Consider the following 25075-nt stretch of genomic DNA (forward strand, 5'->3'; position numbering starts at 1 on the left):
ACATGTAAACATCAGAAAATGAATTGAAAAAGCAACTTGTTCTCTTTTCAGTTTTCCTTTTTCCTTTTAAAAATAAGATCATAGCATTATACATTCCTCACTGCCTTTGGCAAACATCTCAAAACATCAAAGATCTTTGTACAGTGCAAGAATACATGCTCAATAAACCGTGACTAGGAAGAGAATATTTAATTAAAGCATCTTTTCTCCCCAAAGTGTTAGAGAAAATAAATACCATAACTATTCTTATAATTCCCTACAGATTCACTTTAAAACTTTCTATTTTGCAGAAATATGGAAAAGAGATACTTAAGAATTATGAAATTTGCCTTTCTTTCCCAAACACGCTTTATGATTTAAGGCTTTATTCATATCCAAGTAAATGGGGTGAATCCTAAAATGTATATTTTGTTCTTAAATGTATTTATGCATATAATATACATAACCATACTGTATATACACTTAAAAACAATAAGCATATAATTACAACTTGAAGTTCTATACATCCAAAAGCTTAACTTCAAGATCAACACAGGTGTACTTGCACATATAATCCAGTTTACAGCAGATGGTGCTGCAGTTATGAACGCTATTTAATCTTTATTTCACTATCAGTCATTTCCAAAAAGTTATGTCAAACTACACCTTCTCTTTAATCTGAGTTATAATCCAGTCTCAACAATAATGGATCTATGTCCCCTTCAAAATTAAAATATGATGCCTCACAGGTAGACAGTGAGGAATGCTACTGATATATCATCAAGATACATAAAGTCATATTTTTCTGACTAAATAATTTTAGTTTGCCTTGCTTTTGAAATAGGCATATAACCAACACTTCCAAGCCCCTCTGATTATTCTTAGTGAAATAATAACAAAAAAATGCTACCCAGTATATAGCAGTGTTAGAGAACAAAGAAGATGGCTTGTTTGGAATAAAAGACACAAACATACAGACACACCCTCATCCATGTGCACTCATGTGTGCACACATACAGATAAATAAACAACAACAAAAAGTAAAATTAAGAAGGCAGAAGAGGCAAGGAGAGGAAAGAGTGCAGAAATTAGTGCTTCATATATTGTTAAATAGAAATAAATTGGAGGTGTGTAAAATTTTAAAATGACTTAATATTAGCCTCAAAGTAGTTACTGAATATTGGGACATTCCAGTACAGTGATTTATGTCATTTTGATTAATTTAGCAGTTACCATTGCTGTTAGGACACACGGGATTGAGATAGAAGAAGTGGCTAATTTTGAAGGAGGTTTCTCTGTGTATTTTTAAAATTCAGCAAAATTTCCAACTTGCATTTATGATGGCAGCATTAAAAGTGATTAATTGGCTATGCCTAAGTCTCTTAAGGGTGATAACTTATTTATCTTTTCATCGTGATTAAATATTAGAGTACCAAGTGCCCAAGACATATTGACCAAATGGATATTTAACAACTACCAAATGGTACCATTAGGTCAAAAATCTTAAGTGGTATATTAGTAGGCCACATACACAAATGGGCAAACATTTAGATAAATATCAGTTTCTTTTGAATATTATATCAATTTTTAACTTTTGACAAATAAAACAAAGGGGATTAAGAGTGCTTACTATTAGCTATATGTGAGCTCACTATAATAGCATCATATGAAATTCCTTTTCTAATTCTTAAGATTTTATATATATGTGATACATGTTATTAACTCATAATAATTATTTTTCTGGAATGAACTACAAATGGTAATGGCACTAAAATACACTTAATTACTTTTAACAAAAAAAAAAGGGGGATATAATAATCTGAAAATAAATGCTGGTTCTCTGTGTAACAGGAACTTAACACATAGTCAGTGACATCAATCAGAGGAACGGTTTACTCTGGAACCCCAAATTATAGGCTCCTGCAATGAGGCAGGTGCCCTTTCTCTTGTTTGTGGTGCCACTCAAAGCTAGTTATTTGACAGCTTGCCTTCAGCTGGTTGCTCTATGTGTAGCTGAAACAAACAAAAAAAATATGACCCAACAGCCAATAAAAATACTAAAATAAAACAAAATGGGATGGTGAAAAATGGAAAAAGCCCCCTTCCTCCCTCCACCCTCCAAAAAGGAAGAAGTGTAGGCTATAGACGAAATCTTGCCAAAAAATGTTAGAAACATATTTACTTTGAGGGATCCAACTCTACTAGCAACTCCTTTGCTTTCATCCGGCCGTCTAATTTGCTACAATGAGGGAAGATGGGTAAAAAAGACAGAATAAAGAAAAAGTGAACTTAAAAATTTTTCTAAACATTAGTAAATAATACATGCAAAAACATCAATCGACTCTGAGATATGTCTTAGGAGGCCAAGGAGTAAAGTAGCTAACCCAGAGGCTATATGACATGCTCTGCAAATAGGCTGGCTGCTAGAATTCAGTCTTTGTTATGACTCTGTTCCTAAGATGAGGAAACGGGCACTTACTTTTGGTTATCTTGGGGACTTCTGATGAAGCAGTATCTGGAATAGTGTTACATTTGCATTTGGCTTACAAAAAACAAAGAATTACAAATAAACCTATGCAGAAAACTTTGTCTCTTTTAGTGTCTATTTCATCATAATATCAGAAGACAACAGTGGTATTACTAGATGCATGAGTATTCCATAAGTGGAGAGATCAGTCTTGACAAGCATCATTCTTGATAGGTGACAGAGTGAAGTTCCTCTGCTTGCTGACCCAAGCATTGAGGTTATTCAGCTGTCACTGAGGTTCCCAATTAAACAATTGTGCTGCCCAACCAGAAAATTTTAATGCCAGACCAAAGTTAGATACATTCACTCCCTCAAAACTTTCAGTTATTTCAGCTGAATATTCCTCTTGGGTAAGAAAACAAAAAAGAAAATAAAACTGCTATTTTAGATATTTGTTTCAAATAACTGTGTAAATGAGAAAAGGAAGATACTAAACCCAAAGTGTTTTTATTAGATGAGGTATAAACAAAAAATCCCTTTGCCTTTATTTTAATAGAGCTGTAACAATAACTAATATTTTGTTTAAAGAGGAAAACAAACTGAAAAAAAGAGTCAAGGGAGACTGAAAGGAAGCTTCGCTTTTACATTATGGATTCCTTCATGTGCAGGATGACGGTCTCCATTCAGACCACCATAGCTCAAGTTAGTTGTGATGGTCTTGCTTGTATTAGGAGACAGTAGATGAAGTATCCATGTGATTCCAAATTCCCAGTGTTAAAGTCCTCAGGAAAAATAAGAAATCTGACCATATTACAAAATTATAATTTCTGGAGGTAGGCTACTGTTTTATATTTTTTATGATATCTTTGACAGCATAAAGAGATTGCTTAGGAATACTGCAAAACACTAAGAATTTCTGAGAAGAAAATCCAATTACTGAGAAAATTGCATTTTCACTTGAAAAGAGCATCTTGGTCCATAAGAACTGAGTCAACTTTTGGTTTTACTTGATATAGTTTTTATTAATTCTTCAACACTAATTAAATGTTATATCCTAAAGATAATCACTAATCCTTACTCAACTTTTAGTTGAAAAAAATTCTCAAATTCAGAAACAATGGATACTAATTAGAATGGCAACATTCTATAATAAAGGGCCCCTGATGGACAGTGCATTCATAATGTCTAGTCATTTTCTCATGCTATTTTATTTGATCTCAGAGAATATTTTTATATCAAAAGCTATTTCCCATTTTAAATTGATATTCACAATATCTTGATTATAAACTATGTAGTTTTATATAAAAATAGTCTAATACCTCATGTTGCTTTCTAAAAATGTTTAGAAACTGAATTATTGTATATTAATAGTAACACATGAACACCGTTTTCTACATTATCTTTTATATCTGGAAGGCTTAAAATTATATCAAGTCCAGCAACAGGAGGTCAAGGTTACATAGGACGTGAATGACAAAGTCAAGACCAACATCCACCATTCCTGATTTCTACTTTAAAGTTGTACCCTTAATAGGCCTGGAAATAAATAGGTTGGAAAAAAACCTGATGCTTATAAGAGGCTGTATTAAGTATACATGTCCCTGTGTGTCTATTTGTCTATCTATCCAATTTATGTTAGAAATGTTGTTACTATACTAATACATGGAAGAAAGTTTTCCTAAATCATTTCAATTCCAAATGCAAGTGCTAGCACAGAAGTTTAAAGAATGAAATATAAGAAAAGACAATCACCATGAACTCTGGATGTGAAAAATAGACTACACACCCAATTAAACAAAGATTTTTAGGAGTAGAGAGCTCATCTGTCAATGCTTGACACTGATTTTCTGTATTTAAATCTGATTTTGCAAATTCTTAACTATCATAAGAGGAAGACTTTAGGAAACCAATGTGGTTATCAGTGCTACAAGTGTTGCAATTCAAGTGTCATGTGCTTTTTTTTTTTTTGCTCCTGACACAGGTAATAATTCCTAATATTGAAAAACTTCAGAAAGAATTTGAAAATATAAAATTTGAGTTGTAGAGAGAAGTCAAACCATAGATTTTAAAATATAATGCTCTCATTTATTCTAGTCAACACTTAATCATCAGTTATGATGGAGTAGCATAAATAAAAGAAATTCACAGCTAATCCAAATACCTGATTACTTTTTTACTTTGATTAGAATATAAAAGAAATCATAAAAGATTAGCATTTGGATAAAATGAAATTCATTCTTTATGATAATTATAAAAGCCTCACAATGACAGATAATTTGTTATATATATTTTTCTGTGAGACTAAACATTCTCCATCAATAAGTAAAAGAGGTTAAACTTCAAATGTTTATACTACATATAAGATTATTGAAATATAAATGAAGTTTGCAGACTGGATGTAAAGAACTGTAGGGATTACAGGTTGGTTAAAATTATTAGTTTATTTACATATATTGAAAACTAAAATGTTACCTGCAAAACAAAAAAACATTATCACTAATGATTTCTGTAGCCTGAAGAAATCTTTCTGTAAATATTTTTTACTGAGATTGTAAAAGAAATAAATTAGAGGATCAAAATCATTTCAATCTTCTATTTAGCCTCTCAGCTAGAATATATTAACAAGATATCCATCAAAAATTGTCTGAGAAGATTGCACTGTATCAGTTCTTTGGCAGCATTCTGGGAATATTTCTTTAGGGATTAATTACTGGGTAATCTACCCTAAGGAATGAATTATGAGGATGTGGCCTCTAAAGTTGTGAAAAGACTGCTATTTGTATTCACTTTTTAAAATAAGAGCTTGAATTATAGATATATTATGCAACAAAAGGAAATGCCTGGATGTTCATACAATATGAGTTGTTGATTCCCTTTGATTTAGCTTGGTTCTCCAAAACTGAGTTCTGTAAATACTGTAAAAGTATTTCCATTATTAACAAAGCAGAAAATTACCCCATCTCACCCTTATCTCTCTTGCCAATAATAAGTAGTTGTAAGCAAAATGTCAATATTTTTTCAAAGGCAAACATACAAGATTTTGGAGGATAAAATCATCTTTGTATTAATATTTGAAACAAAATATGAAACTTCAAGAAATTTTTGGATTGTAAAAGTCATGTTAAGGTAAGTGCCCACATCACTAGGTGTATGCATTAATACTTCTTTTTAGTGGCAAGATTTTGGTGAAGAATTATGAGAAAAGGTTACATATTTTATACATTTGTTTTATTGATGAGAGAACTCAGGTCTTAGGATCAGTAGCTTTCTGGAGACCTATAAATTAAAAAAAAGTAAATAGCTGGTATTAAATTCTCTGGCTCTGAGATCTCTTCATTAAATTTGGCCTCTCATCTACAGAATGACTTATGTAGATTTCCCCCTTTTCTCCCTTAATATATTTTGTATTGATTTAGATTAAGATTGTATAGATTAAAAAAACAGTTCTGTTTGTTTGTCCTAGGGACTGAATTGTTTTGTTTTTAGAATTATCTAATTTACATTTAGAACTACCTTGTGAAATAGACATTTTTAATATGCCACTTTTAAAAAAAAATATGGGTATCACTGACAGGAAATAAAACTTTTTTCTTAGAAATTGTCTTCTAACCAATATCACTTAATATATATTGATACAGCTATAGACTCCTGATAGTTATGATCGGAGAAGGAGGTTTTTAAAAAGTTTTACTTGAGAATTCAAAATTTAAACAAATTTGTAAATAAAAAAATTCTTTTTGGGATCTGGTTAATATTTCAATTAGTAAAACTGGTGCTTCATTGTAAAATAATTCTGTTTCACTTGTGATTTATTAAGGCAAAGTATAAAAGAAGGAAGAAACAAAAATAAGAGAAGCAGTAATTCTGTGCGTCAAGGAAAAATAATCTAATGCGTTTCTAGAGAAAGGCAAACCAGTAAAAGGATAGAGAAGATCAAGGAAATACTGCAAAGAATAATGAAGAAATAAGAAGTCAAAAATAAGCATCTTGGTAGCAAGTCACAGATCTACCAACTGCCCCCTGGCTTACAAAAAAATTGTATACTTAGGAAATCCTTTATTTGAAAGGCTATGATTTCTAATGGTTTATTATAATTTCAAATATTTTTATTTTATTACACATTTATTACAAATATTATTTTGATCCCTAAGTTTCTATGATAGCTTTGATTTTGAAATAATGCAATCTATACAAAATTAGACTTTTAAGCATGCTATTTCCTGACCACTATCTAGAGAATAATTCAACCCATGATCTTTTTTCCCCAAATTTCTTATCTGTCTATAAAGAAATTAAGAACCCCATTATAGGTGCAGTATAAAAGAGTTATTAGGTACTTTGGAATAGATAACTTTTAAATAGTATAGTGTATGTTCTGAAGAATTATTTATTATTTATATAGCAGATAGAAAAACGTCTGTATTAAAACTTCAACTGAAATATAATTTTCTATCCAGTAAGATTAGGAATAGAATGGTTTAGCCTGCATATAAAAATACCCTGGTATAAATACAATTGTAAACACAAGCAAATAGTTGGCTTTATGAAGCAGGCAAAAGACACCCATCCTTGTCATTCCCAGAGCCTGTCCAAATAACAAAACCAGAAAAACTTATATTTTTCTGCTCTAGTAAAAAATTTATGTTATAAAATAACCTATAATTTAATCTCTATGCAATTTTGTTTACTACTTTTTTAAACTACATATTTTATTTTGAGCATTTTCCCATGCCATTAAATATTCTTAAATATGACTTTTTAGATTATATAAATAGCTCATATATACATATGTATAGTAAGTTACTTAACCACAGACATTAAGGTTGATTCTGTTTCGTGAATATGAATAATGCTGTGATAAATAATCTTATAATTAAATCTTTCATTCTCCGTTTGATAATTTCCACCAAAAAATTTCTGGAAATAATACCATTGGTTAAACAAAATATTTAAAAAATACATAGCCTGCTTGCAATGTCATACAAATTTATATTTCTGCTACTGTGACTAGGAATATTCATGTCGCTACTCATTATAGCAGTGATTATAATTTAAAAAGTTATCAATTTGACTACAAAAATTTTAATAGATTTCTAGTGAGAGTACATTTTCCCCCACATATTTCTTTGCTGATTTTCTCTGTTTTTATGAAACAGCTATTTATTGTTTCATAAAGGGCTAAGTAAACAGCCCTTTACTCATTTTATTTATTTTTTACCCTATAAGATGAGATGAGCTCTTTTAGACTATCAAAGCTTTGATAGATTCATTGTAATTTTTTTTCCCACATCTGCTCGACTATAAGATCTTTGAGGTCAGGTTCAGTTAGTCTATCCACTACTATACTTCTAAAACCTAGCATAGTCTTTGACATAACATACACTAAAAATACTCACTGAATGGATTTCTGAATTAACGTGTGTTGTATCTTTAATGAAAGCAGAATGAAAAGGGAGAGTAGATAATCCTGAAGTTTTGGGCAAGAAAATACCTGGCAAATTTTGGTATATGTATCATTTAAAAATATAAAGATCTAAGCAATAGTTTAGTTTGGGATATGCTCTCTAGTAAAGTCAGGAATGAGACATGGCCAGATAACTATATAGATTTGAATTATGGCTACATCTAATAAATTCTGCTACTGAAATAATGATGGGACAGATTATTTTGTTGAGCTGCTTTTATACAAAACATATCCTAAACTTTTAGAAAGAAGTTTATAGGAATCAAAGATACTAAATTAAGCTGAAAGACAGTATTCTTAATTTAATTATTCCTTGTATTTCTAGAGCTTTCAGTCCCTATCATCCAAAACTTAGACAAAATGCTAGTGAATACCAAGAGAAAACAATATTCCATTTAATAAAGACAAAGCTTGAACTAAATGAAACAGATCTTAAACAAAGTTATAATATTTTAGTTAATAATCTTTATGTAGCAGCATGAAATGGAAAAGCTGAAATAAATGTAAATTATTTTACATTAATTGGACATTAACATAATATCAGAGAGAAGGGCTAAAGCGAAGGATAATATTTATTCAGTCAGTATAGAAACTTATTTCAAAGGAACAGAATTATAGGCCTATAAGGGTTTTTAGAGTCTACTGAACTTACTATCATGATGTTACAGATATAGAAACTGAGGTCTACTAGTTCTAACAAAGTTATAAAGTGGCAGACCAGGGCTCAACATTTAGTGCCTGAAAGAGCAGTACTTTTACATACTCAATATTGTTGACTTTTCAAATAACTTTGGATCTATAATTTTTAAACATCCATCAGTAGATCAATCAAATGCAAATGCTAGAAACTGCTTTTTCCAGATTATTAAAATTGAATTCATGAAGATGCAAAAATGATCCACATGAATTATGGGAACCATGGGCCTAAAAGTCTAGCATATACTTCCAATAAAGGTAGAATTAATACAAGTTGCTATGTTTAATTAAGAGAAGACTCTAAAACATTTAACTTTCAGAAGATTATCACAGCATTATTTATAAGACTAGGAAATAGGTAACAACTAGAATATGCAAAATAGGGACTGGTGAAAAAAACTATGCTATACCCACAGATTAGAATACTGAACAAAGATTGATATTAATGTTGTAAAAGATAATTTAAAAACATGGAAATATGTTCATGACATAGAAAGGAAAGAATGTTACTAAATGTATGAGACAGGTTATAATATTTATAGTTTAATAACAATAGCTAATATTTAGTGATCATTTCCTATATTTCGAACACTATAGTCAATGATTCATATGCATTTTAAAATTTAAACCTTAAATTAACCCTGAGGCAAATGGTATTATTATTTTTCATTTTACAGATGAGATAATTAAGGTTACAGAGATGAAGTAATGTTCTGAAAGCCATACATATAGTAACTGAAAAAGCTGAGATTCAAGGCTAAGCCTGTCAGATTCCAGAACCTGAACTCTTAATCACTGCCTTCTTATCATGATCCATTTTTATAAAATATTTGAATGCATAGGAAAATAAACCCAGGATGATATAAGCAGAGTTTTAACAGCTGTTATTAAAGGTGGTCTTACAGGAATTCTCTTTGTTTTTGCTTATATTAATTTTCAAAATTTTCTAAAATGATCATGTATATTACTTTTCTTAAATAATAATAAAAAAAAGACCATGGCACTTGTAGACTGTCTAACCTATAAAACTGTTAACTATTAGCTAATACTTTCTTGTTAACTATATATTCTCAGGCGAGCTAATCAAATTTCATTTGCAGCTCAGATTTCAATGTGGTGATTGTACATTTCACAGTTAAGTTATACTTAGTTTCAATGATAAATTTATTCTGTGAACATTAAATGCTAAGAAAAGGATGGGGGGAATTCCATTTTCAATTTTCATTGTACATAAAGGTAGAGGGGATGTTTAATCAGATGAATGAAGAAACAAAAATCAAGGTAAATCTTGTGTACTTAGCAGAATGTTAAGAATGTTAAGAATACTAACAACCATTTAAAACAATTTATAGACTCAAAATTCACAGCTAAAATACATTATTATTATCTGATTTTAGTTTTCTTCAAAATATGAAACAGTTTACCATACTGGAAAGTGCCTTCCTTGCCTTTCCTATAAGAAAAGATATGAAAACCCTTTATTTGAAGTCTCAAAAATCTGTTTTTCTATCAAACTAGAATAAATAGCAAAACAAATGTTGTTATAAAGGAGGAGAAACTAGACAATAATGAATGAGAATAGAAATAAGTTACTCAAAAGTCTGTAGGAGCCAGGCAATTAATGCAAACAAGTAAAGTAGCCTGGAGGGTATAAAGAAAGCCAGTTGAGTATTAATATATGTCATCTTGCCCAGTAATATTAACATGATTTTTTAAAAAGCTGAAAACTGTATTTTTATTTAAAAAAAATCTCACCAATTTTAAATGTTCCAAACTAATTATAAAAAAGGAAGTCATCCCCAAAGATATCCCTAATAAAATTATCTTCCATCAACTAGGTTATAGCTTAAAAGAGGACTCTCTGTGTACCTATAAGTAGAAAGGAGATTCTAGTGAAACATTAGTTGCTGTACAAATATAGAAGTAGTTTCACACTGGAAATGAGTAAAGCTATCTGGGGATGTATTTTCTGGTTGTTATCTTCAAAAGACGTTGTGAAGTCTTCTATTGTTTTGAGTCAGGGAGGAGAAACTGTTCTCTTTCCTAGAATTAATCTGGATCAGAGTCAGGGTGAGTCATTTATATTAAGCATGGTACTGATGGTCATTGACATAGAGGATAAGATCTCTGAAATGAGAATACCATTGCAACATGGTCTAAAGAAAAGAGACCCAGGATGCTTTGTAAGAAACATAAAGCACTACACTCATTTGATTATACCAGTGGTTCTTTAAGTCTGTTCCACAGACCTGTGAGGGTCCCTGAGATTGTTTCAGGGGTCCACAAGGCCAAATGATTTTAATAATAATACCAAGACATTATTTGCCTCTAACACTATGTTGACATTTGAAATGATGGTACATAAGCAATGGTGGTTTGGTACTACAGTAGAAATCTAGGCAGAGGATACAAATAGTGTGAATAGTTATTGTATTATTCACCCCTATGTCCTAACAGTTTCATTAACATTGTCCTCTCAATGAAACAGTAAATACTAACTCAATTTAGTTAAAATTTGTCTGCTGAGTGTGACAAATAGGAATAATGAAATAAAACACTTCTGCTGTATAACAAAGAATGACAGGTGTCTCAAGTTAAAGAACTTAGGCAATAGTTTGAGTTGCAAGCTGAACTAGCCAGGTTTTGCACAGAACACTATTTTTGCTTGAAAGAATGTCTCACAAACTATGACTATTCAGACTTAGATGTTTGATAGACATTTTCTTGAAAATGAATGAAATGAGACAGTCAATTTCGGGAAAACAAACAGGGTTTGTTGGCTTTTTTGGGGCCAAAGAAAAAACTCTATGTTTTAAGCAAAAATTAAAATTATGGAAAATGGATATCACCATGAGCTTCCAATGCTTCCAAGGAGTTTTTAATGAGTTGGTGGTTATATTAATGAAAATGAATTTTGATAGAGTAAACATTTGTAAGAACTTACATTTTCCATGTGATCAAAAAATACATTACGAAAAACATACCTGGATATAAGATCCATTAAACATTCAGGACCGACCAATGAATTTTTTTTTTTTTCCAGAATGAAAAATGTTTTATTGAGCTATAGCTGACTTACAATGTTGCACTAGTTTCAGGTGTATAGCAAAGTGATTCATTTATACATATATCTCTCTATATCCTTTTTCAGATCCTTTTCATTATTGGTTATTATAAGATACTGAATACAGTTCCCTATGCTATATAGTAGGTCTCTGTTTATCTATTTCATATATGGCAGTATGTCCAAAAAATTTTAATATATTGGAGTATGAAATGGCCCTTGACAAGGCTAAATTCTACAATTTAACTAACTTTCAATATATTATCAACTGAACAATTTTGTTGTAGTGTCAAAGAATATCCACAATTATATGAAAATGTTATTGAGATATTCCTTTATTTTCTAACCACATAACTGTGTGAGGCTGGATTTGTTTCCTTCAACCAAAACAACATATTCCAACAGACTGAGTACAGAAGCAGATGTGAGAATCCAGCTGTCGTCTATTAAACCAGACATTGAAATGAATAGGAAAAAATGTAAAACAACGTCATCCTTTCTAGTAGATTTTTTTAAATTTTGGAAAACATTATTTTTACCCTTAGCAATATTATTTAAATTAACATAGAGAGGTCTTATTCTCAATTTAAAGTAAATAAATAACTTTTTAAAAATTTCTAAGTTTTAATTATCAGTGCAATAAATATCACCAGCTATGACTCACATAAATATGCCTTTGAGGTACTCAATAATTCCTAAGCATGTGAAGGGGTCCTGAGACCATTAAGTTTGAGAACTGATGGATCTGACCAACACATTTGAGACTATTATTGCTTAGCAACCCTCATCTCCATGAGATAGTTAACCAAAACTTATATTTTTATGTCCAGAGATGCATTTTATTACACTAATTAATAATTAGTGTAACTATTAATTACACTAATAACTAATTACACTAATTACATTAATAACTATTAATTCAAAATGTTTTCCAACCTTTTTGGTGTTTGTTGACTCCACATGTAGAACCCATACACTTCTACAATGTCATTAACAGCTGAACAGTTGTTGATGTGCCAATGTTGATATGACTTCAGACAAAAGCAAAGAAACCTGATGGTCAGTGTAGTTTTATTAACTTTCTTTAGGCTCTCAAAAACAGTGGAAAATAATTTGCAGGCGTCAGTGTCTTGATTCAGGCTAGAATTGTAGAACTTCTTGAGTTTCCAAAGACTTGGGAAACAATGAACTAGCCATATTACACAATCATCTTGGCATTCACAAAGCAAAGTACTGATAATATAAACTAGTTGGTAAAAATAATATCACTAGGAAAAAAAACTCAAGAGAAAACATTACCTTGATATTACCTCAATATTACCTTGATACTAGATCAAATAATGCCATTTTTATATGTAAAGGGAATCCACTTCCTTTCAGATATACACATTAAAAATTGTGAGTTAAGAAAATATTCTTTATCCAGAGTAATCTAAATTCTTTTCCTCAAAGGACAATAAAAGAAGCCTAGAGAGGTTATAATTCTGCATTTTGTTTGAATATAAGATTAGACATTATTATTAAAGGAACACATACTCCATAAGGATACTTTAATATATATTTAAAAATTATTTTATAAACTTTAGTTAGGAAAATTAATTTATATTTTCTTTCCAAGAGAAAAAAATAACATGATGATTAGTCTGTGCACAAAGTTCTATTCTAAACTCTGAAGTACAAGGGAGTATGTGCAGAGATTACCTTTATTAATCTATTTATTTTAGTCAAACTTCAGATGCTTAGGGAATAAAAGGAAAATTGAACTGGGCTTTGTAAAAAATTCTCTCTTTTTAATGACATTGATAGGGAGTGGTGAATTGATTGAAAGTCTGGATTTTTTTTCTTTTTAGTTTTGGTCATTATTCTCTACATCAAGAGCCTCTTGATACTAAAAGAGATGCTGCTGCTTTTCGTAACTGAAATTCACAAATGAAAGAAGTTTCATAACTGAAAAGCAGAACTTATTTCATTTGTGAATCATACTCACTTTAAAACAGAATTTGTTATAGAATTATTCCTTTAGCTAAACATTTTTTGGGAGATGATTACTATTTTAGAATTTGAGTCCTCTAGAGATTGCCCATTCATAAAATCTATATACTATTTGACTTTTTGGCTTAGGTACTATTTTACTTAGGGCAATGTAAGACTAAAATCTCAAGTTTGTTGTTAAAATACATTTCACAGAGTCCTTAAGCTAAAGGAGTGAAAATCACTTATCATTTCAGTCAGATTTCATGAAAAGAAAATATCTGATATTAAGGAGAAATGAATTTCCCCATATACAGAAAAATATTATGTCATCCCAGCAAACAAAATTTTTGCTGGAGACAATGCCATTCTATATGGAACTTTAGAAAAGATAATACCCTGTCTTTATGAGACTGTGACAAGTGTACTGAAAAGGAGATCCAGACTTGGTTTGCTTGATAGATCATGTTTTCACTATAGGTGGAGAATCTTAATGGATTAAAGCACAATCTGGAATAAAATATTGCAGAGAGCAAATAAAATGTGAATGCAAAATAATTTGTAATACCAACATTATAGCTGTTGACCTAATAGGAATAGATGCATACATACAAATGGACAGGAAGTTTTCAGCTTAAATGCTGCCCCGTGATAAAATGTTACAGAGGAAAAGGTTGGAACTGTTAGTTTTTAATCATAATTTGGTTATTTAACCCTTCCGTATTTTCACAAAGACTAGGATAAGTGTTTCTGATGGTTATTCCCAGAGTATTCTGTATTTCTGCTGATAAATCATAAAATTTATTAGACTTTATTATACTTTATAGTTGCCTGCTTTATCTGTCATAAAGCCAAGAATAGTGTTATTTGCCCACCACTGCTTTCCCAGCACCAGGAAAAGACTTATTTAAAAGTTAATAACCCTGTTGGCAGGCAAGGATTACCAGTTTTATTATAGACAAAAAGCTCAGAGAAGTTGAACAACTTGCTTAATGCAGTGTAGTTATTAGGTAGAGAAGCCAGTATTTGAAACCAGGACTTCTAATATCAAGTCAAGTGCTCTTTCTAGTGCTGGTCTTTTAAGACTGTATTGTATTTCCAATGTAAGGAAAATGTATTTGCACATTTTTTTCTGCCCATGACAGACTGCGTGCCTAATCTGAAACATGGGAGGGGGATTTTTATGGGGTTTGGCTAACAGTAATATGTACTAAATTATAAACATTCCATCCAAGATGTAGTAACAATAATGATGTCAGACTCAACTTGTGTTCTGATTTTGTGCAAGATAACATTCCTGGATGTGTCATATCTTAGACTGAAAACATTCAAAACCAAAATGCATTAACAATTTTCCTTTGCTTTTTCATTCCTTAGTATAGTTAACATCATTTACCCAAAATTTAAATTAGAACCCTGACCTTCATTTTTAATTTCTTCTCTGCCTTACATTTTTATGCTATAAAATTAATTTATCTAGAATATATTTATGTGCTAAAACCTATGGCCTTGAATTTTACTTAGTATGCAAAGGGGATAAAAAATCACTGTTTAAAATAAAGAAGAACTGATCTGAGGTTGGATTTTGAAGTCATTGAATTAGGTTATTCGTGTACTAATGAAGTTTTACAGAGAGTTTTTGATTAGTGAATACTACCATTAAAGTGGTCATTAGTGCTGAACATAATTCTCAAAACCTCCACCTGGCAAAAAAGCTGTTATTTTGTGTTCATCATTTATCATGTCCCTGGTGAAATGCTACTCCTTAGAGCTGCCTTCTCTGATCATCCAATCTGAGATTTCCCTACTTTTACTTTCTACTACATTTTTTCACTTCTTAGCATGAATTTCAATGTATCATTAGTGTTATTATAAAAGTATATTTATTATAATTTGAAAGGTTATTTTTACGTTATTTTAAAGGTTTTATTTTTTATTTAATATAATTTTTAAAGGTTATTTTAAATAAATTTATTTAAAAAATACCTGTTTATTTCAGCATATCTTTGACTAAACTGTAAACTCTATGGAGGAAGAGATTACATCTATCACTGATATAAAAATACATGTTAAAGCATCTGCTGCTGCTACTCCTAAGTTGCTTCAGTCGTGTCTGACTCTGTGTGACCCCCCCTAGACGGCAGCCCATCAGGCTCCCCCGCCCCTGGGATTCTCCAGTCAAGAACACTGGAGTGGGTTGCCATTTCCTTCTCCAATGCATGAAAGTGAAAAGTGAGAGTGAAGTCACTCAGTCGTGTCCGACTCTTAGTGACCCCATGGACTGCAGCCTACCAGGCTCCTCTGTCCATGGAATTTTCCAGGCAAGAGTACTGGAGTGGGTTGCCTTGCCTTCTCCGTTAAAGCATCTAGCATACATTAATTAAACAGTCTTATAATTTGAGATTTTCAATAGGAAGAGTAATTTGATTGTCTTCACTTGTTTTTAAAAAGTATTCAAATTAGTTTTTCTATTATATTACTACTCTGATTCAACCTTAAAAGTTCAATTTTAAAATTAAATAACACCAAAGCAATAATTTTATCTTTAAGGTTACATTTTCATGTTGGTAAAATTATTTAAAAGAAACAGAATCATATTCCTAGGCAAAAATACAGAAGAAAAATTTCTGAAAAAAAAAAAGATTTTGAAATAAAAGTTTTATTTGAATTCATTGTCAATTTGAACAGCTAAGTGTTATCTATGGAAAAATATCAAGACAAGCCACTTGTTATCCTAAGGTTTTGAAATAAGCAAAATAATAAATGTGGATTTTGGAGCAATTTTTAAAACTGTATTTAATAACTGCATTTATTAACTGCATTTAATATTCTCCTAGTAATTAAAACGTAACTCCAAAGTTTTAAAAAGGTCCAAGAACTTAGATAATACTTAGCTTTCAATATTTATGTACACAGTACAACACTAAGAAAAATATACTGTCTTAGATAATTCCACATTCCAATCATTAAGGTCTTAATATTTGATGAATGAATAGTCTTTTATAGTGTACTTAACATTTAGCTTTAATTGTTTCCCAGACTTCATAAATGAGTAAACTTATACAGCTGGAATTTAGTGAAGTCAAACAATAAATCATTCTGTTTTAAAAATTTGTAAGATATGGATGAGATTCTTCTACCCAATTTATGTCTTGATAACTCCATGTTTTCCTTCAGTTAAAGATTCAGCTGGGTGGCATTCAATGTATAAACATATAACAAACATTTTATATCTAGAATGTTTCTTTAGTTTTTCTTCATGAAGATTTAAGACCTCAGTTTTTTAAACTATACAATTAATTATCAGTGACTTTTGACACAAGTCTAAAAATGATATGCAACAGTTCACACTCTGAAAACTGCTAAAAAGGATGTAGCATGGAATGTAAAAGCAACTGCACTACACATTTCAAGAACTGACTGAGACCACTTCCAGTTAAATTCAACAATAACATTCGTAAAACTCAGAAAAGCTGGAATTGAGGAAGGTAGTTATATAAATCCTTAAATCTGATGACAGTGAAAAAGTCATAGTTTGAAATATTACCTACAGATTTCTGAAATAAATTTACTGTATAGCCTGATGGCTAAAATCATATCCTATTGAATAAGAAGGAATGTCACTGTTTGCTTCTGATGCCAAAAGTGGATCCATCCTATGGAAACTTGAAACTAGAAATGACTAACTTTACAGGGAAGAGATATTCTAAGAACAAGTATCATAGTCATAATTAGGTTTGCTACTCAGTTTATCACACACATGAAAATGTCAGGCAGCAAATAAATATCTAATCCTCTCCCTGGCTCACTGCTTCAGTACTTGGGAAAAATTATAAAAAATAAATACTAAGCTACTTCCTCCCTCCCCAAAAGGTTGGCATTAAAACTTTCTATCAATTTAGATTTGTTTCCAAATATTAGGCAGCAACATTCCAAGTTGAATATGTTTGAAAAAATTTGGAATGATACTAGAGCAAGGAGTTACCCCTGCCTGGACAAATTAAAAAAAAAAAAAAAATCCTTTTGGTGACATCATTTTATTTTGTTAATCTTGCTGTTTATTGGCCAGAAACACATTCACCCTCTGCATAAATAAATAACTGCGTATCTATACAAATAAGTATGCTAAAAAATAAGAAGTCTACAACAAAGAAACAGGAGTTACAGAAAGTGATACCTATAGCTGTGAGGTAGTAGGCATTTTGAATGAAATTTCTATTCTATTGTTGGCCTAATACAACAATTTGTGAAACATTAGGTGATATCTATGTTACAGCCCATTAATTTTTCATTGTAATATCTTGCATGCAATCCAACCTTGACAAGCAGAGGGAAATACTGGTTAGTTTTCCCAGATGTACATAGCACAGCAGGTGTAAGGTGCCAAGGAACTATACTTACTTTTGGTGTCGGGCAGGAAGCTGTAGAAAGGCGAGATGTAGCCTGAGCACGAGGAGATTCTGAAGGAGTAGTACTGAGGGAGGCTGTGTCTCGTGGGAGCACCTGAACGCCACGAGAAATGATGGAGTCTGGAATCTGAACAAGAGGAACAAGTATGGTTTAATATGCTGAAAATATCAATAACATGCAAAATCAATACCCACAACAAACATTTTTTTTTTTTGGTGGGCTGGGGGGGCAGGTGGCACATATAGTCAACATATAGTCAAAGCTGTGGTTTTTCTAGTAGTCATGTATGGATGTGAGAGTTGAACCATAAAGAAGGCTGAGTGCTGAAGAATTGAGGCTTTCAAATTGTGGTGGTGGGGCAGACTCCTGAGAGTCCCTTGGACTTCAAAGAGATCAAACCAGTCAATCCTAAAGGAAATAAACCCCAAATATTCATTGGAAGGACTGATGCTGAAGATGACGCTACAATACTTTGGCCACCTGATGTGAAGAGCTGACTCACTGGAAGAGACCCTGATGCTGGGAAAGATTGAAAGCCAGAGAAAGGGGTGGCAGAGGATGAGATGGTTGAATGGCATCACTGATTCAATGGACATGAATCTGAGCAAATTCCGGGAGATGGTGAAGGACAGGGAAGCCTGGCATGCTGCAGTCCATGGAGATGCAAAGAGTCAGACACTAAATGACTGAACACCCTTTGCCGCTCAGCTCTCAGATATTTGGTCTCACTTATTAAGTATGACTGCATCCAAAAATTTGGGATAAGGTAGAAATCTTCAGATTCAATATATTTTCCTTGGCCAAATAATATTTCAAATAATATTTCATCAAAGCTTTTTTATGAGGCAGTATAAAATTGTAGAGAGGAGTAAAGTGTTTGGCATTCATATACTGGCTCTGTCATTTAACACCTATTTAATTCTTAGATATTTTCCATTTCCCTTTCAGATTCATTCTCTACCCTTCTTCACTCTCTCTGCACCAAGCTAAACCGTAGAGACAGAATCAACAAGCTATTTTGTGCTCTCTGATTTCTAGCTGGCTCAGGTAAGAAGTACTATCAGGAAACTGAAGAGTTGGGGGACAATAAGGTCTGATATTTATTCCCTTGGCTTCATCTCCAGCAGGTCACTGTAGGCTGGCTAAGATCAGAGGCCCTGTTAGATGACCTGTGCTTATAGCTCTTTTCTGGATTCCAATTACCTGCTCTCTTTTTTGCCCCATTAGGTCTAGGAGTATTAATGATACCAATTATTACTAGTTCCAGGGTGCTGAATCATATCTTGTTGCTTTTCTAAAATCTTCCCACGCTTTGATAAATATCATAGTCCTTTATTAAACTCTTCACAATTATCCATTTAGGTATGCTGTGACTTCTGCTGGGATACTGATAGATATAATTTTTAAACTGTCATTTCCTTTATCTAAAAAATGTGGATAAATGATAGCATTTACCTCACCAGATTACTGCTGAGGGCTAAATAAGATAATGCATATAAATTATCTTGTGCTTACAAGTAGTTAATACTTCATAAATATTAGCTATGTTATTATTATATTATATACTAACTGATGTAAGTGAACATTACTACTGTAAAAACATACAAATGTAGGACAAATACTGTGGATTATTTGTCTTTAAAATTATTAATATTTATGTTGATTATAAAATTTGTTATTTAGGGCTATGTATAATTTAGTTCATATTCTGGGCTAGTACTAGTGAGTATGTCTTTTAATCTCAAAATGACAAGCTGACCACTTCCAAGTTTTATGCACAAGAGGGGAAACATGTATGATGAAAGAATAAGCAATTAACATTCAACCAAAATATTACTTAGGATGTACAAAGAAAACAGCAGCCAGACTTTGTGACTAGAAAGGTGCTCCTTATCTTTGCATATCATCTCTTTCTCACAAAGGAAATACTACTTCCACAGGTGCTCTTTCATTTAGTTTCCATACCTACATCCTCAATACCAAAGGTACTGCCACAATTTCTGGGCTTAATTTTTGTGATTTATGAACAATATATGAATATGATGAAAAGCAGTGGGAATTCTGAGAAGAAAAATGGCTCCATTTGTTAGTATACTTAAATACTGAATTGCAATAAATATTTTAAGAAACAGAGGTAGAAGCTCTTCTCTAATTTAGAAGAGCTATATATTGCCACTTACATCTAATAAAAAAGGCCAAGTATTAGGAAGAACAAGGTCAAATGCCCCTACTGTATTTCAAATAGTACCATGTTTCCTTCCTTCATGGAAATTACCCACACTTATACTACATTTATATGCATGCTAGTTTGGTCAGTGTCTATCTCTCATACCAGAATGCACTGTCATGATGATGGAACTAAGTTTTTGCTACTACTGTATGTCCAGTGCCTAATGAAGCATCTGCACAAAATAGTATACATGTGTGATTTCCAGACTTACACACACACACACACTTTTCACCTCCACCCCTTCAATAAACAAAAGAGTAGGAAATTTGAGGGAGAAGGTAAGATTAAACTGTGAGGTACAGGTACTTCCCTGGTGGTATAGTGGATAAGAAACTGCCTGTCAATGCAGGGGATACATGTTTGATAACAAGGGGATAATGTTTGGTCCAGGAAGATTCCACATGCCACAAAGCAAGTGAACCTGTGCACTGCAATTATTGAGCCTGCACTCTAGAACCCAGGAGCCACATTTACGGAGCCCACGTGCTACAACTACTGAAGCCTGCACGCCCAAAGCCTTTGCCCTACAAGAGAAGACACCATGATAAGCCCACACACCACAACTATAGACTAGCCTCCACTCATGTCAATTAGAGAACACCCACACAGCAATGAAGATCTAGCACAGCAAAATATATAAATAAATAAATAAAAATTAAAAATATTGTCATGCATATACTTTTGGGTTACTAGTTTGGAAATATACAATAAACTATTGGAAATATGTCTGGAGTCATGAAAAAGTTAGACTGGACATATACTTTGGGAATGATTGAAGGTAGTAGTTTCAGTCATGCAAATATTTCAGGTCATCCAAGGAAAATATGTAAAAGACCAAAGGTTGATGGTATGAAAGTATTTCAGTTTGGAAGATAACTTATTTGGTCTACCTATCTTTAAAATTGTGAGAGACAAAAGAGGAAAATCAAGACAGAGCAAACATAAGGGAAGAGAAAAGAGAAGAAACTGTTAGGAGATGTTACAAAATATCAATTATTGGAGAGAACAGGAGTAAGATGAGAGGTGAAAAGATGCCCTTGGATCTAGCAGTTATATAAGATATACAATTATATAAGATACTAAAGTAAACAAGAAAAAGTAGAAATGAAGAAGCAAGTGGGGATGATAAAGCAGTGAAATTTGTGGGGAGAGAAAAAGACATTCACTAATATTCTTTTCTTTGGTGCTTGGAATAAAGGTGTATTTGACAAGAAAAGGGGGAAATACAAATGGAAAAGATCTCTCTAGGAGAGTCATAAACATCTGGAATAAATGCACTGATGAATGAGCATGGAGGATAACTAAGGCATTGGCAAAGTAATTCTCAACCATCATTGTGAATTCTTAAATAATAAATAAAATCAATAATGGAAGCCCATTATTCTGTTGCAGAGTGTTCGTAATTTTTCCTTTTAGAGACATTATCAATGACTCTTGGTCATGTATCATAATTCCCATATGCATTAATTCTAGCAGCAGCAGCAGGATATATACAGTCAGAAACAGAATTGCTGGTTGCTGGCTATGAATATCTTCTTTTACAAATTCCCAAATTGGTTAAGCCAATTTAAAAGTCTATCAAAAGAAAATAGTAACAATTTGTCTTACTTCACAACTTAGCTCTACCTAGTATTGTCAGTAATATTTTTTCAGATGTGATGGACAGTAAAAATGTCTTAAAGTGGCTTTCTTTTTCCCTCATTGTTAATAAGAGTAAACACTTTTTCATTTGTTTACCAGCCATTTAGATGTTCTCTTTTGTAAAGTTCCTGTTCAAGTCTTTCACCCAATTTTCCCTTTATGAGTCATTCTTTTTATTTAATTATTACATTTCTGTATATATTCTGGATAGCAAGTCTTTATCAGTTTTATATGGTATAAATATTTATTCCTACTATGCAGCTTGCCTTCCAATTTCATCATATATTCTGATGAACAGAATATTTTAATTTTTATTACATTTTATTGATAGACAGCTATTCAGTTCAGTTCAGTTCAGTTCAGTCGCTCAGTCGTGTCCAACTCTTTGTGACCCCATGAATTGCAGCACGCCAGGCCTCCCTGTCCATCACCAAATCCCGAAGTTCACTCAAACCCACGTCCATTGATTCGGTGATGCCATCCAGCCATCTCATCCTCTGTCATCCCCTTTTCCTCCTACCTCCAATCCCTCCCAGCATCAGAGTCTTTTCCAATGAGTCAACTCTTCGCATGAGATGGTCAAAATACTGGAGTTTCAGCTTTAGCATCAGTCGTTCCAAAGAACACCCAAGACTGATCTCCTTCAGAATGGACTGGTTGGATCTCCCTGCAGTCCAAGGGACTCTCAAGAGTCTTCTCCAACACCACAGTTCAAAAGCACCAATTCTTTGATGCTCAGCCTTTTTTATGATCCAACTCTCACATTTATTCATGACTACTGGAAAAACCATAGCTTTGATTAGATGGAACACTGTTGGCAAAGTAATCTCTCTGCTTTTTAATATGCTGTCTAGGTCTTTTCTTCCAAGGAGCAAGCGTCTTCTAATTTCATAGCTGCAGTCACCATCTGCAGTGATTTTGGAGCCCAAGAAAATAAAGTCTCTCACTGTTTCCATTGTTTCCCCAACTATTTGCCATGAAATGATGGGACTGGATGTCATGGTCTTCGTTTTTTGAATGCTGAGTTTTAGGCCAGCCTTTTCACTCTCCTCTTTCACCTTCATCAAGAGGCTATTTAGTTCCTCTTTGCTTTCTGCCATATCTGAGGTTACTGATATTTCACCTGGCAATTTTGATCCCAGGTTATGCTTCATCCAGCTTGGCATTTCGCATGATGTAATCTGCAAAGAAGTTAAACAAGCAGGGTGACAATATATAGCCTTGACAAACTCTTTTCCCAATTTGGAACCAGTCCATAGTTCCATGTCCGGTTTTAACTGTTGCTTCTTGATCTGCATATAGGTTTTGGGGGCAGGTAAGGTAGTCTGGTATTTCCATCTCTCTTAAGAATTTTCCATAGTTTATTTTGATCCACAAAGTCAAAAACTTTAGCATAGTCAACGAAACAGAAGTAGATGTTTTTCTGGAACTCTCTTGCTTTTTCTAGGATCCAGTGGATGTTGGCAATTTGATCTCTGGTTCCTCTGCCTTTTCTAAATCCACCTTGAACATCTGGAAGTTCTCAGTTCAAGTACTATTCAAGCCTAGCTTAGAGAATTTTGAGCATTACTTTGCTAGCGTGTGAAATGAGTACAATTGTGTGGTAGTTTGAACAACTGTGTGGGAGTTTCTTTGGCATGGCCTTTCCTTGGGATTTTCATGAAACTGACCTTTTTCCAGTCTTGTGGCCACTGCTGAGTTTTCCAAATTTGCTGGCATATTGGACGCAGCACCTTCACAGCATCATCTTTTAGGATTTGAAATAACTCAACTGGAATTCCATCATCTCCACTAGCTTTGTTCATAGTGGTGCTTCTTAAGGCCCACTTGATTTTGGACTCTAGGATGTCTGGCTCTAGGTGAGTGATCACACCATTGTGGTTATGTGAGTAATTAAGATATTTTTTGTATAGTTCTTCTGTGTATTCTTGCCACCTCTTCTTAATATCTTCTGCTTCTGTTAGGTCCATACTGTCTATGTCCTTTATTGAGCCCATCTTTGCATGAAATGTTCCCTTGGTATCTCTAATCTTCTTGAAGAGATTTCTAGTCTTTCTCTTTCAATTGTTTTCCTCTGTTTCTTTGCATTGATCACTGAGGAAGGTTTTCTTTTCTCCCCTTGCTATTCTTTGGAACTCTGCACTCAGATGGATATATCCTTCCTTTTCTCCTTTGCCTTCATTTCTCTCTTTTCTCAGTCAATAGAATGGGAGAAAATATTTGCAAACCATATATCTGACAATAGTTTAGTATCCAGAATATACAAAGAATAATTACACTGGAACAACAAAATATAACTCATTAATAAAATACCTCATTTTCAGAAATGAGTGAAATGACTTGAATAGACATTTCTCTGAATAAGATACAGAAATGGCCAACAAGGAACATGAAAAGATGTTCATTATCATTAGTAATTAGGGAAATGCAAATCAAAACCACAATGAGATATTTAACACCCACTCAATGGCCCTGATCTCTTTAAAAAAGGAAAATAAAAAACGTTGTTGAATATGTGGAGAAATTGAAAACCTCATACATTCCTATTAGATTTGCAAAGTGTTGCAGCTCTGTGAAAAACAATTTGATGGTTCCTCACAAAGTTAAACACAGAATTACCATATGATTCAATGATTCTATTCAAGGTGTATAACCAAAAGCATTAAAGATTGATTTTCAAACAAATGCTTGCACAGATGTTAATAGCAGCATTATTTTAAGAACCAAAAAGTGGAAACAACTAAAATGTTTATCAACTCATCAATGGCTAAACATGTGGTATACCTATACAATGGAATATTTTACAGCTATAAAGCAGAGTACTGATACTGCTACAACACAGATGAACCTTAAAAACATGATGTGAAGTGAAAGAAGCTAGATATGAACAGTCACATATTGCATGATTCCACTCATGTGTAATGTTCAGAGTGGGCAAATACATAACCAGTACGCAAATTAGTGGCTGACGGGATGAGAGGTAGGGGTACGGGCAGTGACTACTTATTGGGTGTGGTATTTTTGAAGGGTGATAAAATATTCTGGAGTTAGATAGCAGTGATGCTTGCACACATTGTAAATGTACCAAAAGCCATTGAATTGTACACCTAAAAATGGTGAATCTTACTTCAATTATATTGAAAAAGAAATCCT

The 25075-nt window shown here is 32.6% G+C and overlaps 1 protein-coding gene across 13 annotated transcripts in view; it reads right to left on the reverse strand.

The window, feature by feature from the left end:
• Positions 1-25075, reverse strand: part of GPHN (gephyrin) — a 524697-nt gene that overhangs the window by 175939 nt on the left and 323683 nt on the right. For 8 of the 13 annotated variants that reach the window (XM_044924834.2, XM_044924835.2, XM_044924839.2 and 5 more), the window contains 2 exons: positions 18043-18177; positions 2162-2218 (listed from right to left, as the gene is read on the reverse strand). In XM_044924834.2, the coding sequence (XP_044780769.1) occupies positions 2162-2218; positions 18043-18177 (192 nt within the window). The remainder of the gene's footprint in view (positions 1-2161; positions 2219-18042; positions 18178-25075) is intronic. The other 5 variants (XM_044924837.2, XM_025295337.3, XM_025295341.3 and 2 more) reach the window with 1 other exon arrangement.

Source organism: Bubalus bubalis, chromosome 11, assembly GCF_019923935.1.
Source record: "Bubalus bubalis isolate 160015118507 breed Murrah chromosome 11, NDDB_SH_1, whole genome shotgun sequence".
NCBI lineage: Eukaryota > Metazoa > Chordata > Mammalia > Artiodactyla > Bovidae > Bubalus > Bubalus bubalis.